We start from the raw sequence: 18,750 nt of genomic DNA, 5'->3' as shown, positions 1-18,750 counted from the left end.
CCATGTGATCTTTTTGTAGTTTTAACCAATGCCTTAACTCCCGAGGAAAATAGAAGAGTGCTGGATCAGGCTTGTGTACATGCAGACCAAGAACATTTAACCAACAATCACCACCCGGCAGATGCTGCTGCAGTCCCTGATCAAGACCCAGAATGGGACTACAACACAGAGGTGGGAATTGAAGCTCAAAATAGGTACATTAATTGCCTCCTTTTGTAGTTTTAACCAATGCCTTAACTCCCGAGGAAAATAGAAGAGTGCTGGATCAGGCTTGTGTACATGCAGACCAAGAACATTTAACCAACAATCACCACCCGGCAGATGCTGCTGCAGTCCCTGATCAAGACCCAGAATGGGACTACAACACAGAGGTGGGAATTGAAGCTCAAAATAGGTACATTAATTGCCTCCTTCATGGGCTCCGCAGAGCCACCATGAAGTCTATCAATTATGAAAAGCTTAATAAAATCATACAGGATAAAAATTAAAATCCATCGCCTTTTTACAAAGGCTGACTGACAGCCTCCGTCAACATACCAAACTAGACCCTGAATCTGTGGATGGCCAGAGATTAATTATGATACATCTCTTTTCTCAGAGCTACCCCGACATTAGACTTAAACTAAAAAAGCTTGACCGAGGGCCCTTGACCCCTCCGGCAGAGGTCCTGGCTACAGCACTGAAGGCCTATCACAGCCAAGATGACCTCAAAACTACAAAAAAAAAAAATCAATCATTAGCACAAGCTCTTAACTCGACCAATCCACCTATGCCACAGGGAAGAAAAACCCTACAAAAGGGCTCCCAACCACCAGGCCCCTCTTACAGGTGTAATCAGGAAGGCCACTGGACAAAAGACTGTCCTAATCCCAGGGTGCCAACTAAGCCCTGTCCCAAATGTCACCAGAGGGGACATTGGGGTATTGACTGTCCCTTGGCATCCAACCGTCATTCAATTCGTCATTCGTCATTCGCCAATTCGTCGGCCCCACAGCTCCCCAACATGCAGACCTGATAGGTCTAGCGACAACTAAGGGACTATGAAGAGGCCCTGGCACATCTGGCCCAACGAGGATCACCACCCAGGAGCCCAGGGTAATCTTGACTGTGGCAGGTAGGACCATTTCTTTTTTATTGGATACTGGTGCCAGCTTCTCTGCATTACGAGAATATTGGGGACCTACCTCCCTTTCTCAGACTTCTATTGTTGGGGTAGAAGGCCAACTACAGCACCCTCTCCAGACTCCCTTACTGTCATGCACAATTGGCAATTTTCCATTTCTTCATTCATTCCTAGTTCTCCCATCCTGTCCAATCCCTTTATTGGGCCGAGATATTTTATCCCAAATTGGAACATCCATTCATTTTTCTATGCCGAACCCTTCCAGCACTCTGACAGCTTCCTTCTGCCTGATATTATCCCAAGCCCTCCAATCTCCATCTTCCCAATCCAACTGGCCGATTAGCCCCTCTCTTGTTAATCCTCAAGTGTGGGATATTCACTCTCCCTCAATAGCCAAATGTCCCCCTGTCAGAATTCTCCTTAAAAATCCCTCATAATTTCCAAGTTTGACACAATACCCCCTCCCTCGCTCTAGCCTAGAAGGGTTAACTCCCATAATACATGATCTCTTACAAAAGGGACTTCTGAGACATACTAACTTTCCCTTTAACACTCCCATTTTAGCAGTAAAAAAAAACCCAATAGAACATATCGATTAGTTCAGGATCTCAGAATTATTAATTCAGCTATTATTCCCATACACCCAATTGTACTAAACCCTTATACCCTCCTGTCCTCCATCCGACCTGATGCCACTTATTTTTCTGTTCTAGACCTCAAAGATATATTCTTTTCTATCCCTTTACACAAAGATTTTCATATTTACCTGAACTGATCCCTTGCACTTAAAGAGCCCTCCCGGTAAATAAACAAGGCCATTTTCTGGAATGACACCCCACCCTTTATTTGTCTTACTTCACTGGACAAGAGAATATCTAATGGTCATGGGGAATGCTAATACTAAACCAACTGTTCTTAAGTACATAATTCAAAATTTTGATAACAATTTTATGGGGGACTATAAGATAAAACTACAACCAAAGATGTTTTTTTAAAAAAAAAAAACTTTGTGAGTCATCATGGTCTCAGCTAAGCCAGACTTTGCCCACAAGACAACTCTAGACAAAGAAAAAATTATCAGCCTTTGTTTTACTTACCTGGGACTTTGATAACGTGGAGCCTCTTTTGCTCTAGGAGCTGGTCAAGCTTCTGCTCCATGGTAATACAAGACTTTATTAAAAATTCCAAGGTTTGGTCTGCCTCTCTCCATAGACAATGACAATGGGCCAGCATTTATAACAGGTTGTATAAGATCTAGCTAAACTGTTATACTGTTTATTGACCTCAGAGTTCTTATAAGGTTAAAAAATGATAAGTTATACCCTTAAGGTAAATATTGTCAAATAACACCGGGTTATGAGTTGATCGGCTCCCTTTGACCTTCTTTTAAATAAAAGATACCCCAAGTCATACTGGGTTCTCCCCATATGAGGTCTTGTTTGGAAGGCCACCCTATATCTTGAGAGACTTTATATATGAAAAGGGCCATATATACGACACTTATGGTTACTCTCACAGCTGTCAAGTTAACTAAAGTTCAGCTACCACCACTCTAAAGTAAAACAGGTCTATCCAGAAAACTTCATAGACTTTGACTCCAGGAGACAATGCACTCAAAGCCCTGCTCTAAATTTAAGTATTGCCCAGGATCCTTCACCATCATCCAGTCCTGAGTCAGATAAGCCAAACTAACTGTTTACCCTCTCATCCTCTCACAGGGTATTGTGACCCATTTCACACTACAACAGCCATTGATATCCTAAGTCTTCTTATATTAGTACTTCTGGGACTTATCCTTGGGATAGGATTGGCCACAGTATCTCCCCCCAATTGTAATTTTACTTCCAGGTGTTTACTCTCATTGACCTATTACCTCATAATCTCATTCTTTGTCATTCTTAATTGCTGGAAACAATAATGGTTCCTCTCCTGCTCCTGTTTTCTCTCCTAAACCTTACCCAAGCCGATAGGCCCCTGGTGTGTACCTTGACTCTCTCCCAGCCTAACTCAGCCCTCCTTCAGACCCAGGTATGATCTCCTAAAATCACGTTCCAGGCCACCTTATGCCAGTTCTTTGACCAAATCATCAAATTCCTGCCTCTCTTCAGACTGGCCCACAGCTGATTTCTGCTGCCCTTTCCATATCTACCTATACAGTTGCCCCCTGTGTTCTCCATCTTATTCAATCCCAGGTCAGTCACCTCTCCACTCAAGTCTCCCGACAGACGGCTCACCAGCTGATACTTCAGGCCAGAGACCCCAGTGAGACCACCGTATTACATGACAGCCAACCAACTAACCATAGTGCTCAATTTAAACATTTTCTAAATAATCTTTGGACTGATATTTTCTGGTTTACTCCCCACCCTCCTCCTATTACCTACATAGCTGACTGGATCACTAATACACAGCTCCAAAAAACGTTATCAGATTTCACCCTGTCTGAAGTCACAATCTTTACCTTTATACTTGTTCTTAATAACCCTCCAACCAGTCCACAGCCTCATACAAATTATCTTCTACTCTCCCCTCCCTCATTAACTGATTTGTGTGCTTGGACTTTTCTCAGGAAGCCCTACCAACAATTCCAATGATAATGCTGCTGCTGTCAACAATTCCATGTTCATAAAGGACAACTCAGCCGGCCAACCTCCATGCCTGCCCCCTAGGTTGATTCATTGCCCCAATTCCGCAGGAAGTAGTTATAGAAGACAGAGACTCCACCCCTTTTCCGTCTGCCCATGGATATGATGGCTGCCAATCGTCATCCAAAATCAAAGAGTGGGGAATGTTAGGGAATTGATCATGTTAAAGTATGCTGTGACACCGCCTCACAGGCTGCATTCTCCTGGTACATCTTGGCTCCTAAAATGACCTCATGCCCTTATCTCTGGTTACCCTCCCCCGCAAGGCCACAGTGGTCCAGGAAAGTTGAAACCTGTGTCTGCAGGACTTGGCCCATAAAAGCAATCTGGCCTGTGATAGGTTAAAAGTAGCTCACTCCTCATAAATAAGCAATAGCCCACCCCAAAACGGATAAAAGGACCTTCCTTTCTTTATTCTTCTCTCTCCTTCTGTTTCTTCTTCCTCCTCTCTCTCTCTCTCTCTCCCTCTCTCTCTGCCTTCCTGCCTCCTGCTCGCCTCCCTACAATAAAGATCTCCTGCCAGACCTCTTGGTGCGTGAGTGGCCTAATTGGGAAGGGGCATCCAAAAGGGCACGCGAACCCCCCTTTCACCTAACCCTTCTTTTTTTTTTTTTTCAGTACTGGGGAATGAACCCTAGTCCTTGAGCTTGTGGAGCAGCCGCCAGAAACACTGAGGTAAATCCCCAACCCCCTTCTTATTTTTTGAAACAGGATCTCACTAAGTATCCCAGACTGGCCTTGAATGATCCTCTTGTCTCAGCCACCCTGAATAGCTAGGATTAAAGGTATGTACCACTGCAGTCAGCCCAATTTTTTCCTGGATGACAATAACTAAATTCTACATTGTTGGGTTCTGATTATGTTGTATTCCTCCACTATGTACACAGTATTCTGGTGCACTGTTAACTTACTTAGAATCAGTGGGAGCTCCTTCCTGACTTTTTTGTTTTGTTTTCTGAGACTAAGTCTCACTGTGTAGCCCAGGCTGGCCTAAAATTCACAGAAATACACCTGCCTCAGTACTGCCTCAACTACCTCAGTACTGTGATTATAGATGAGCACCACCACGCCCAGCCCTCTGGTGATTTTTTTCTAACACCCCACATTTTTATAATGTCTTGAATTAGGGGATTCAGAAAAGTTCTATGAAGCTCTACAAATTAGAATTTGAAGACTCAAGGAGAACCCTCTGCAGAAATCCAGGAAACAAAGACACTTGAGCATACTATGGTGTGCTACCCCACCCAGGGTCCCACCCCACAGCTTTTTCCACAGGTAATAGCACCCCCCCAATGCTAATCTCAACATGGCTTTCCCAAATTCTTATCTTTGTCTCTTTGTCTCAACAAGACTGCTGGGCTTGGTTATGGTTCCTTCTCCTGGTACTGAAGCTAAAGAAACTGCCCTTAGGCCACTGATGGTGAATCTTTCAAGCGTACAATGACAACAAACAGCCTGCTGTTGCACTTTTCCAAAGGTTCACCACCACTGCTTAGTCTTTCCTATAAAGTAGTACAGATGAAGTGCTGTACCTCCTTAGTTTCCATTTCCCATGAATCACGGTTGCCTGACATCTAATGTCTAAAAACCACTGTTCACATATTGTATATGTTCTAACCTTGCTTAAGAGTGAGGGTAAATTCTTTTTTTTGTTTGTTTGTTTTGGGGTTTTTTGTTTTTTTTTGAGACAGGGTCTCACTATGTAGTTGAAATTGACCTGGAACTCACTACGATCCTCCTGCCTCAGCCTCCCAAGTGCTGGGATTACAGGCATGTGCCACCTCGCCCAGCTGTGAGGGTAAATTCTTGCTGCATAACAAATTACTCCCAACACAGTTGACTTTAAAAACAAGCATTTTTTTTTTTAATTTATGAGGGTCAGCAATTAGGGAGCAGCTAAAGCTCCTTGTTCTGGCTCAGAATTTCTCATGAGGGTGAGCCAAGAAATCAGTGGGGCAGTAGTTTAGGCCTGGAAGCTTGACTAGGTCAGGAACCTGTGCTCCCCTAAGAAGACTCACCTACACAGTGGCAGCTAACTCTCACAAATCATGCGGGGAGGGGCTGGTGCCACAATGTTATGAATATCCTGTCCTCAAAAATAATCCGCCACTTGTGCCATGTTCTCTTGATCGCAGACCAACTCCAGAATAATGTGCATGTAAACAAGTAAAAGTACTCTGTATACATTTTAACCTCTACATGTTTACTATTTTTCTTAACCATCAACCATAAATGTTAAGAGAAAAGGGGCAAAAAAAGAAAAAAGAGAGAGAGAGAAAAGGGGCAGATTCTACTTCACAGCCAAGACTTAGAAGAAAATAAATTAAGAAAAAGTTCCTATTGCCTGTGCCAAGAAAAAAAGAGTGCACTTGAAGCCAAATGGCTCATGCCTCTAGATGCTCAATGAAGTACCAAAGTTTTTAGCCCTCTGGCCTCCTTTCGCCCCATCTCCAGAGCCAGGCAGTCATAGAAAAACAAGATTAATGACACATTTAACTGGGTAATATCAGGACCAGTGCGAAATACTTTGCCTTCCCTAATTCAATTATTCCTCAAAACAAACCTGTCAGACACATCATTATTCTTTAAATTCTAAGTCTTTTATTTCTTTTATTTGTTGTTTTTGTTTTTGTTTTTTGAGACAGGGTCTCACTACGTAGTTGAGACTGACCTGGAACTCATTATTTAGCCCAGGCTGGTCTCGAACTCACAGCAATCCTCCTGTCTCAACCTCCCCAGTGCTGGGATTACAGACGTGCGCCACCGCACCCAGCCAGTTTCTTAATAACTGTATCTTGGCTTTACACTGTTGTCTTAGTCACTTTCCTCATACCTAGGACACAATACCCAACACCCACAACTTAAAGAAGAAGAGGTTTATTTTGGGTCACATTTTCAATCCAAGGTTGGTCAGTTGAAAGAAGAAACAGCACAGCAGAAGCACCTGGGCAGAGGAAAGCTGTCTGTTCACATCATGGGAGCCAGGAAGCAGACAGAGAAGTGGGGAGCTGGAAGGAGATCTACATACACACTTCCAGCTTAGCCTCTAGTGACCCACCTCTTAACCAGGCCCCCTCCTGACAGTAAGTCAGCTACAGTGCCCCATGTGTACTCCATTCACATTCCCAAAGTCCCACTTATGAGCTCCTGAGAGGTTGGGAGGGTCGTTCTTCATCTTAACCATAACACTACACAACACAATACAACTGCAGTCAACTGGGAGACTTGGACCTCTAATGCTAGGCTCTCCCAATGTTACAACTGTCTAATGTAGACTTCTCCAGATCCTCAGGACACAATGACCTGTCAAACTGGCCTCAGTAGCCAATGCCAAAAAACTGGCCCTATTTCAGCCACTCTCTTTAAATATTATTTTACATCTCAGGTACCTTAATTTATATTTGTTGCAATATTAAGTTAAAATGAGTTTCCTGAGTACTAAGCCATAAAGAGCAAGAAACTAGAGACATTTATGGCTAAGTGGATGCACACTGAGGACATACACAAGTGAAATTAATAGGACATACGTGTAAATACCTTATAATTTCTCTGGTGTGAAAAACAAAGTGTAAATAAGTCAAAATGTATAATTGATATTTTGTAATAGGAAGAAGTATTGGGCAAACGGGAGGGGTAGGGGAAAGGTAAAAGGGAAGAGAAAAAAATAAGAGAAATGGAAAAAAATGGAAAGAAAGTCTTTGTAAATAGGGAAGGGAGGCCAGGGGAAATGGGGAAAAAATAAAAACCAAGATATGTCATGTAAAGGTAGGTACAAGATCCTGATGATGAATGTAACAGTAATGTATATTTAAAATGTACCAATAAAAAATTTTTAATAAATAAATAAAATGGTTTTTCTTTGCTAGGGACTTATAATGAATTAACAGAATAAAAGACCCAAAATATACCAAGCCCCTACCTATTATGACACTCTGAAAAACAGTAGATTCCCATTCATAATTTGTCAAATAATGGATTTTGAAAGTAATGCTTATAAATACTAGCTCAGAAAATTCTCAAAGGGTGTATATATAATCCAAATAATGTCATTTTCAAATTAATTAAAAAAAAGGGGAAAGCTGGGGATTTAGCTCAGTGGTTCCGCCCCCTGCCTCACAAGCACAAGGTCCAGAGTTCGATCCCCAGTACCAAATAAAAAAAGGAAAGATAACCTTGGACACATATAAAAAATTCACAGAAGAGAAAACACACATATATAGCAAAACATGAGACTATAATCTAAAATACCACTTTTTTGTCAGACAAATTGACAAAGGTTGAAAATTTGTATGAGAAGTAAGGAAACGGGCATCCCCACATACTACTAATGGATATAACTTCATATTTTGGGTATTTATGCATCAAGTATCTTCAATTCATGTAGCTCTTCGACCAGTATTTCATATGTAGTAATTAGTTTAAAAATTGGAAAAACCGGCCAGGGATTTAGCTCAGTGGTTCCACCATCTGATTCACAAGCCAAGGTCCCAAGTTGGATCCCTGGTACCAAAAAAGAAAAAAATTGTAAAAACTGATGTATATATTAAAAATTGTGGCACTAACTACAATAATAATCTCTCCAACCATAAAGGTTTGATTAAATTTTATTATCCAAAACATTATTAAATCACTACATGTGACATGTAATCAGTTTTTAAGAGTAATACTCATATAAAAACATACCTGCATAGAAAAAAAAATCTGGGGCTGAGGATTTAGCTCAGTGGTACCACCGCCTACCCCACAAGCGCAAGGTCCAGAGTTCAATCCCCAGTACCAAAAAAAAAAAAAAAAAAAATCTAGAACTATATACCTTAAAACTTTAGCAGTGATTATCTCTGTGAAAGAACAGTGGAACTTTTGTCATTTTTTTTCTTTTTGCTTATCTAGACCTCCCAATTTCTCTATAGTAAGCATGAGTTGTAATGGATAACAACACACATTCTTTAAAAGAACAAAAATAAAACTGAGGATCACAATTTAAAGTAATAGAGTGCCTTTATCACAACAAAACAGAAAGCACTCCCATATTCCAAAATAACAATGTCAAGCAAAATTAGTATCAAGTAAAATATCAATTAAATTAGTATAGTCCAGTTATCAGTATCTTGGACTGGCCTACTTTTTAATTAGTTTTTAGGAATACGTAACAATCTGTTAAGACAAGTATGCATTATTCAGACATTATAAGAAAATAAGACCTCCCAAATAAAAATTTAGAACCCTAGAGACAGTGTTGAAAATTACACAGCACAAGTCTCAACTGTTTCAAGTTGAAGATCAGTTTAAATCCCCTTTCATCCCTTTTCACTATTATCTGTCAATCTTCATTCTCATGAAAAAGCAGACACCATGAAAGTAAAAAAAGACAAAAATCACTAAGAAGATGAAGAATTCAAATTTAGGTTTGGCTAAAGAGAAAGTCTTTATAACAGCTTCTATATAGCCAATTACATTAACTTTCCCCCTAAGACTTCAACATTTGAGGGACAAAACTAGGCTGACAAGAAGAAAAGGCCCTTAGTTGATTCTAGTAGTGTATATCTTTTAAAAGTCAAACACACTTATCATCAGACACTCTGTATAATTTCTAGTCCAAGCCAAGGAAATCGCTTGTGGCCCTGAAGAATGTTGCCTAGGAATTGTGAGCAATATTCACATGATTCAATAAGACCTAGAATGGAGCAACTTAATCCTTATTAGTACTAATCTGTACCTTAAAATTTTCAATGAAGTTGGCTACCACAAAATGGTCATTTCTACCAGTCTATATAAAAATATAAAACAAATTATGCTAATTGTACCCATATAATTCCAGGATCCATTCACACCTACAACAGTTTAGAAGGTAAGTTTCATAAAGTGCCATTGATGCTTCCAATGGGATCTGCTAGAGACTGTAAGGGTACTGGAAGCACTTAGAATAATACATGCTAAGATTCCTTTAGGCCTCTATTAGAAACAAATGTGTTTGATGAAAATAATTTTGCTGCACAGAAAAATTTTCTAGTATAGGAGAAAAAACAAACTTTCATGAGGGAGATTTATGTTAATGACATCTGTATAACATGAGCATCATAAAGTACCACAAATGACAACACTATTATGTGGTTACTGTTGAAAAAATGGGAAACTGCCTTATTGATAACCCTAGCACTATTCATCTATTCATACAGCAAATATATAAAAATTACAGTGGTACCTCAGTTCATGAATGCTTTTGTTTGCAAACAATTTAGTTTGCAAACAGAAGCGTTTTGCAATATTTTGTTTTCGTTTGCAAACTCTGCATTCGGTGACAAACATGACCACAGCCATCTTTCTCACACAAACACAAATGTGGCCATCTTTTCCAAAGTCACAGAACAAATTATGTTTGTGAACCATGGTGTCACTGCGCTTACATTATTCTAGGACCTAAGACTGTAAGAGTCAGCAAAATTACTGTCTTCATGGAACATACCCTCTAGCAAGGGAAAGAGACGTTAAACACAGCTGTCCCTTCATATCAGCAGGAGGTTGTTTCCAAGATGTTCCTCAGATACCAAATATCTATGGATGCTCAAGATTATACAAAGTGTTATAGCATTTACAATAATCTATGAGGGCCAACAATTTAGCTCAGGGCCGGGGATTTAATTCGGTGGTTCCAGAACCTGCCTTGCAAGCGCAAGGTCCCGAGTTTGACCCCTGGTACCAAAAATAATCATCATCTATGCAATCCTCCTATATACTTTCATTTCTGTATGACTTATAATACCTAACATAACATAAATGCTATGTATTGTAAATTCTATGTCCTTACATTGTTCTTTTTAGGAAATAATGACAAGAAAAACACTATGGCCAGACATGGTAATGCACACCTGTAATCCTGCTTCTCAGGATGCTGAGGCAAAAGGCTAAGTTCCAGGCTACCCTAGGTAAATCAAAATCCTGTCTCACAAAATGTTTTTGTTTTTGCAACAGGGTCTCATTTTTCAGTGTACACTGGCCTTGAATTCACTATGTATATCAGCCTGGGCTCAAACTTGCAGTGATTCTCCCAGCCTCTTGAGTGCTGGGATTACAGGCATGTGCCATGCCCAACCCATTTCAAAATTATTTTAAAAAATGTTTTAAAGGTTGGAGATACAGCACCCCTGGGTTCAATCCTCAGGACCACACACATGCATATAATTAATATATGTGTGTGTGTGTTTCATTATATGTGTATACATACATATATATGTTAGTATAACTAAAAGTTATCATGCCACTAATTAACAGGGCAAGATACTAGGAGAGCTTTTACTAGGTCTGGAGTCAAGTAACCTTAAATTCAGGGGTGGAGGTGGAAACTCCAGGCAGAGGTGGTCTGTGCAAAGTCCCTGAAGTCAACAACATGATCTTATTCAATCTAGGAAGTGAAAGAGGCCAGCATAATCAAAGCATTTAGGTTATTTCTGAGGCACACATCAAGTCTGAGATGTGTAGACTTACAAGTTAAGAGATCAAGTTGACAGTTGGAGCAAGAGTCTGGAACTCAGTGCTCAATTCAGCAGCATATATACTAAAACTGGAAGTCTAGAGCCCAGAAGAGGCCTAGACAAGGTATAAACTTAAAAGTCTTTGGCTTAGAGATGCTATTCAACATACAGGAACCAAAGAGTTCTTAGTTAAGATGAGTGAGACTGTATGGGTAGAAAAGGGTCAGGATTATTTTCTCAAACCACAGAAAAATTTAATTACACCCTTTGCCCGTCCTTGCAAACAAAAGAAATAAAATATTATGTAACATTATACTTACAACTCAATGTTCTATTTGTTCAGAAGATGTAAAATGTATAATGTTCTTGAAGAAATGCCAAGACCTAAGAAAAATACTTCTCCCAGTGAGTCTAAGGTATTATACATTATGCAGTAGTTCATTAGCAGAGCACTTCCTTCTAGCCTTTTCAGTGCCCTAGAAAAAGAATCTTATTTTAACACGTTGTTACAACTATGTACTTAATTAGATAGAAATGCTTTGAGTCTGAAGAACTGTCTGCTACTGAAACTACTTCATAAGCATTCTGAACACACCAAGATTGGAAGGATAAGACATCAAGAAGAACAGAAAGATTTTTTACTCTATATATTCAGAAATTATCAACCTCAGGACTACAACTATTTCCTTAAACAACTGGCCCTGCACAGTCTCCAATGAAGATTACATAGTATGTAACCAGTCTACTAAGCAGTGACCAGGTTACAGGTATAGAAGAGCTGAGTTACAATGTTCCACAATTTCTGTAAGTAGGACATGCCTTAATGCAAACTCACCTGATTTATTTGAAGCATGTTAAGACAATATTGATCAAACTTCTGTATCCCTCACAGCTCCAAAAACTGGAAAATGAAAATGAAGAAATAAAATTCAACTTAGGTGGTAACCCCAATGACTAGCATTTTAAATACACACCCATGATCAAAGTCAAATATACAATGGAGTTGATCCAGTCATATAACTTTCTATGATGAAAATGTTGTATACATACGCTGTCCAAACCAGCACACACTAGCCAGCTACATGTGCTAAGCACGTGAAATGCGATCAAGAAAAATATTTCATTTTCTTGAATGCTGACAAAATTTAAATAAATATATGTGGCTATTGGACAGTGTAGCTCTAGATGGCTGAACAAAGTCCCTTCCAGTGCTAGAGCTCTAAAAAAATCCCAGAAAAAGGGAAGCTGTTAACAAATCTAAAAGTCTCAGAATAATATTTAATGTATTTCCTTGTTCTAGCCAATTTTTAAACTGCTCTGTTCCTATCAATTTATGATACACTAATTCTAAAGAAGATGGAATCATGGTATTATGGAAAAGCACAGTCTGATTACCTTGCTAGATATGTTCTTTTTATTTTCTTTTTGTTTGTTTTTTCCTATTATCAGTATAAAAATACTATGCATGTTAAAATTTCACACAAAATTTTCTTAAAAAAAGAAAATAGTCATGATCATGATACAATCCAATTGCTATAACTGGGTTTGCTTCCTTCTACACCCGAAATCCTCCCTTTGGTTGCACTCCTTTTCATGTGGTAAATTTCTTCTATACTTAATTTAGAAATGGATGCCAAAGGGAAGCAAACCCCAAATTCACATGCAAACAAATTATAAGCTCTTAAAATGGGAGAGGTTTATATAAAATATGAATTACCTACAAGCACTTCCCCTTAAAAAGTTACCTACCAACCCAACAACACAGCAAAAGGGCTAAAATCCAACCACCTGGGTAGAAATTTTGATACTGCAAAATCTTAATATTGAACTTTCTCTCAGAAGCAAAGGTTCTATAGATATACGCATAGAGACACACATGTATTTGGCTACCATTTTCTCATAGTGACAGTCAATTCAGAAAGATTTTGAAAACCTTTAATACTTCTTACATTAGTGTCCTCAGCACCTGTATTAATTTTTATTGCTTTTCTAAGGCAATGGATGCTGTAGAAGAGCAAAAGGCCTGGGTACTGGTAAACCTGAGTTTAGTGTAAATTCTTCAGGAAACTACCTTCTAAGCCCTGGTCAAATTAATTTGTGTTATCTTTGCTTTCTTTTTCTTTCTGTTTTTCAAAAATTCAGGCGCAGTGGCGGATGCCTGTAATCCCGGCACTCTAGGAGGCTGAGGGAGGAGGATTACCAAATTTGAGCCCAGCCTGGGCAACTGAGCAACTAACTCAGTGAGACCCTGTCTCAAAACTAAAAAGGAAGTGGGGCTGGAGATTTAGTTCAGTAAAAAGGCTCTGAGTTCAATCTCCAGCATAGCACCAAAACAAACAAACAGTGAATGAAAGTACTAGTAGTAAACAATCTTTAACAGAACACAAAGAAATAATGAGAGAATACTTCCAAAACTAGGCTATGACAAGTCTTAGATTTCACCTTCTTTCAGCCTCTTGTGTGCTCTGAAAGAAGAGAGATGCCATATTTTGATCTGCCCTTTTGGAAAGAGAGGTCCATATAATGCAAAGAACTGTGAGAAGTCTCTGGCCAAGAGCCAGCAAAAAGTGAAGTCTCCTGTCCAATAGCCCCAAGGAACAAAATCCTGCCAAGAACCACAAGAATAAGTTTGGAGATAAGTCTTCTACCAGTCAACCTTTTGGATGTAACTGTGGCCCCAACCAAAGTTTCACTGTCGTCTAAGTGACCCCAAGACATAAAGAGCTAAGTGTATCCTAATTACTAAGCCACAGAAACTATAAGATGTTGTTATAAGTCCTTAAATTCTGAGGCCATCTGTTATGAAATAAATAACAACTCTAAAATTCAATACTCTCATGGTACTTTAAGTATTAATTAACCTGCAATAAATTCCGTGTTCAACATGAGCAAACAAATTAGAATCTGAATGTGTTAAATTATAAAACTAACGTTTATATTTAATTTAGAAGTAGAAATCATTAAAAAGTGTACATTCATTAACTGGTGCTAAAATATGCTATACCTAAAAACACCAACTAAACCAATTTTCTCTTTCTTTAATTGAAAACAATTCATTTGGAAGGTAAATTGCACATTTACCACTAAAAACATCTTAGTTTAGTGTCCTTTATTTTTCTAAATTTAGCATTATTTATTAAGCACACACCAACTCTGAGAAACTCACTGCCCTTTTGTTTAATATAAACCTCTAAACATCAAATATGTATTTCATTAGAATTAGAGTTTGGTAATATAGGTGACTGACTACAAGAAGTAGGCACAGTAAGATATTGAGAGACATTTTTTCAAGTTCTAATCTTCTAATATACAAAAGGTATTTTATGAAATAACAAAACCAAAAATATCTATTCACTTAAAATTGACTATCATCGTAGCCAGGAATGGTGGTGCATGCCTGTAATCTCAGCACTCTTGGAGGCTGAAAGAAGATGATCACAAGTTCAAACCAAGCCTATACAACTTAGTGAGACTCTGTCTTAAGAAATAATAGAGCAAGCTGGGCATGGTAGCGCATGCCTGTAATCCTAGTATTTGAGAGACTGAGGTAGGAAGATCAATGTGAGTTTGAGACCAGCCTGGGTTACATAGTGAGTTCCAAGTCAGTCTCAACTACATGGTGAGACCATGTCTCAAAAAAAAAAGAAAGAAAAAGAAAAAAAAGAGCTAGGGATGTAGCTCCATGCAAAGGTCCTGGATTCAATCCCCAGTACTGGGGGAAAAAATTATAATTCAAAACTGTATCATGGACTATTCAATATGCCTACTACAGTGGCACATGTCTTTGGGGGGATACTGGGGATCAAACTCAGGACCTTGCCCTTGTGAGGCAGGTGGCAGAACCACTGAGCTAAATCCCTGGCCCAGTGGCATGTGTCTTAAGACTTCATTTCTTCTTTAAAAATATACTCAGTTCACTGTCCTATATTTTAAACAACTTAATGAAGTATCAAGACACATCAATACGATGTAGAGCAGTTTTATACTACCTGTTGTTTCATAATATCCACCTCTCCCCACTGTCAAAGTTTCCAGAGTCAGGTGTTGTGGCACACACCCATAATACCAACTGAGGCAGGAGGATCACTACAAGTTTTGAGGCCAGTATGTACTATACTATATAGTGAGTTCAAGGCCAGCCTGCCCTACACAGTAAGACCCTGTCTCACACACACACACACACACACACAAAATCCAGCTACAATTTAATCCAATTACAACTAAGTACTTTTGGAGAAACCTACTCACATGCTTCAAAAATGTCCTACAGTGATATCCAGTCAGGCACTTTAGAACATACAGTTCCAGACTCCAAGCTACCAAACAAACAAACATTAAAAAAAAAAAAAACAGGTGGAGCAGTGGATGCAGAGAGCATTACAAACTGGGGAACACAAACTGCTCATGAAGAATTAAAGACCCAATCTCTATCTGCTGAAACAACACACTCCTTTAAATGAATTGCATTGTGTCCATCTGAAAAATTAAAATCTGTACAAAATTAAATCTATATAATCCTCAATAAAAACTGCTTTATAGAATAACACTGTAACTTAAAATATCTAGGGCTGAGGGCTGGGGATTTAGCTCAGTGGTACCGCTGCCTGCCTTGCAAGTGCAAGGCCCCAAGTTCAATCCCCAGTACCAAAAAAAAATATCTATAAACTTTTTATGAGCACACATTTGACAATATGAAAAATGAAAGCATTTACTAACTATTCTCATCCTTAGACTACAAACTATCACCAAACTAAATAACGGTTTAAAACACTGTACTCTTAAAAAAAAAATCCATTAAGTTTATTAAAAAGGTTTTTCATTTTAATTTTTAAAATTGGTATCCAAAAAAGGCTTTAAAATAAGGAAAATAAAATTATAAACTTCAGTATCATCTAAGAGCCTATGACAAATTCTAAATACTGCATATAGAAGTGATACTCTACAAGCTACTCCACTGAAAAACTCCACAACCCATCAGCCAAGAGAAAAACGGAACTAAGATTTAGCAGACACCAATTTTATATACCCAGTGACTTTTTGCCATGTTTACATGAACTCATTTAATCCTCAATCTTTTAGGCGATAAATCTTATCCTCATTTTCCTAGAGGTTGGGCTATTTGCCCATAGTTACACTGCTAGGATTAAACACAGTTCAGATCGATTTAAAGTCTCCCGTACCAAAATCAAGGGTTTGACTTCTAGGACAGTTTGATGGCAAGGCAGCTATACAGAACTGTGGGGAGTTATTAAAAAATCAAACAATGACACATGCATAAATGTGTTGCAATTATTATGAAACTAAATATCCATCAAATATCTTGAGTACCTAGGAGAGCGCAAATATATCTATATAAGATTAATCACACTTGCAGACTGCATACCCATCTCTGTGCAGTCCAGTATAAACAAGCAATTCAACTTTGTCATATCTAGATTTTCTCCTCTCAACACCTGGTACTCAAAAAGAATATAAAAGAAAAGGAAATAACAGAAGTTAAAAGGTTGGATACAAAGAAAACATTTTGACCAACTACATATTCTAGAACCTAAGCAAAAATATCTCTCAGCCTCACTTTCTGTGTTTAAAGATTAATCACTATCTTCTTCTATTCTTTGTTGAAAAGATGATGAAGCCACTCTTTGCAGAATTTCATTCCGGGCAAGACAAGTATGATAAAATGTTAAATTGTTAGTTCTGTGTTAAGGCTTAAGTATTTAGGAGTAAAGGATCACAACATATATACTTTACCCTTACAGGGTCTGGGTAACCAATATTTTCTGTGTGACTGAAGTAAATGGAAAAAACAGAAAATAATACATAGGTAAATTGATGGTGCAAGGATGTTCTTCGCATTGTTCTTATTCTTGAAATTTTCTGGATAGTTAAATTATTCCCAAATTTTAAAAAGTTAAAATTTAAAAATTACAGCTGGATGCTGTGACCCACGGCTGCAATCCCAATACAATGGGAGTTTGTACTCCCACTAAGGTCAGGAGTTTGATTCCAGCCTGAGCAACTACAGAGACTCTATCTCCTAATTTTAAAAGGGCGTCTCAATGCAAAGGCCCTGGGTTCAATCTCCAGTACTGAAATCAAAAACTTTAAATTATGTGGAATGTTATTTCAAATGAACATTACATACTTGGATTACGAAGCAACATTTCTGAAATTACAAAATTGAAAAAAAAAATGGAATGACTTGTGAGGAAGTATGCACTATACCCTACCAACTAATCATCAAGCAGAAGCAGATTTCATACTACACTGCCGTGTAATGAAATGTGGCAATGGTAACTAGAGCTGAAACCATGGGGGGAAGCACACACCATCCCCCCACTGCCAGTTTGGCATTACTGCTTCACAAATTTTATACAGGCCTCCTGCAAAATGAAGTAAATCTACAATTCAAGTGATACGTGATATCTCTGGTTTGCAACAAGATATAGACAAAGTGAGTCAGATAAAGTGTCCTATGCCTGTAATCTCACCACGCCAGGCTGAGGCAGGGAGACTACAAATTTCAGTTCAGCCTGGGCAGTTTAGCAACTTGCCAGATCTGGTATCAAATCTTAAAAAAATAAAGAAAAAGAAAAGAATGTTTTAAAAAGCTACGGTTGTCGTTCAGGAGAAGGTCTTGGTTTCAACAACAACTACAAAAGAGCCAAAGTGAACAATGAAAAACTAGCCATATTACAAAATAATGGAGAAGCAGAGTAAACCCAGGTCTTCACAACAGTACATTTGAACCGTTTAAAGAAACCAAAAATGGGAAAGAAATACCCTGCTGAACCAATGCTGCAATCTTTTCTCCTACAATGTTACTATTATCCTGCTTCACAATTTTGATTTCAAGTATACACCACGCTTTTCTAAAACATAAGGATACATCAGAAGCCAAGTGATGCTCAGCAAAAGTTCACCAAAATTACTAACTTAAGCATTAAATAATAAAGATTTTTAGCAGTGAAATACCATTTAAAGGATCATCTTTACCCTTCCTGCAGGATTCGCCCACCTCTGAACTCTAGTAAATTCCTGGTTCTGCCCTAATTGGGTGGCCCCTCTAAATCTTGGGGGGCGGCATAACATCACAACAAATATGGACCACTTTGAAAGAAAATTCTTAATGCAAAATCCTCCATAATCTCAGGGTCTTTCAGAGCCCATGCCCATTATCCACCCCCCTGAATCCCAGCTTTACATTCGCCTCAACTGCCTCTGCAGAACACCCCCCACCATCACCGTCCCCGTCACCCCAGGAAAGACTGGAGTGTCCTCCTCACGCTGTGGCTTCGTAACCAAGCTTTATCTGTCGCTCAATTCCCTTCGCCCGAGCAAGGTCACCACTGCCAACTACCCCTTTAGGCCGAGCCATCACCACAGTAGCTCCTAAGAGCCTCGGCATAACTTGCCTGTCATAGGATGTATTTTGTCCCCTCGGCCCCACCTACCATCCCCAAGTCGGCGCGTTAGTCTTCGCCACTTGCCCATTATACAGAGAGCCACCATC

The 18,750-nt window shown here is 39.0% G+C and overlaps 1 protein-coding gene across 14 annotated transcripts in view; it reads right to left on the bottom strand.

Annotated features, from left to right (window-relative positions):
- LOC104861106 (ubiquitin-conjugating enzyme E2 W) overlaps positions 1-18,750 on the bottom strand; it is a 377,455-nt gene that overhangs the window by 259,479 nt on the left and 99,226 nt on the right. For 6 of the 14 annotated variants that reach the window (XM_033760534.1, XM_033760522.1, XM_033760526.1 and 3 more), the window contains one exon: positions 12,073-12,138. The exons of 2 other annotated variants lie outside the window; for them this stretch is intronic. In XM_033760534.1, the coding sequence (XP_033616425.1) occupies positions 12,107-12,138 (32 nt within the window). In that variant the 3' untranslated portion in view covers positions 12,073-12,106. 6 more of the 14 variants (XM_010622424.2, XM_033760536.1, XM_033760529.1 and 3 more) reach the window with 6 other exon arrangements.

This window comes from Fukomys damarensis, unplaced genomic scaffold, assembly GCF_012274545.1.
Source record: "Fukomys damarensis isolate Sample0158 unplaced genomic scaffold, DMR_v1.0_HiC HiC_scaffold_5, whole genome shotgun sequence".
Classification (NCBI taxonomy): Eukaryota; Metazoa; Chordata; class Mammalia; order Rodentia; family Bathyergidae; genus Fukomys; species Fukomys damarensis.
The sequence above is the reverse complement of the archived record's forward strand: the minus strand, read 5'-3'. Positions and strand labels throughout refer to the sequence as shown.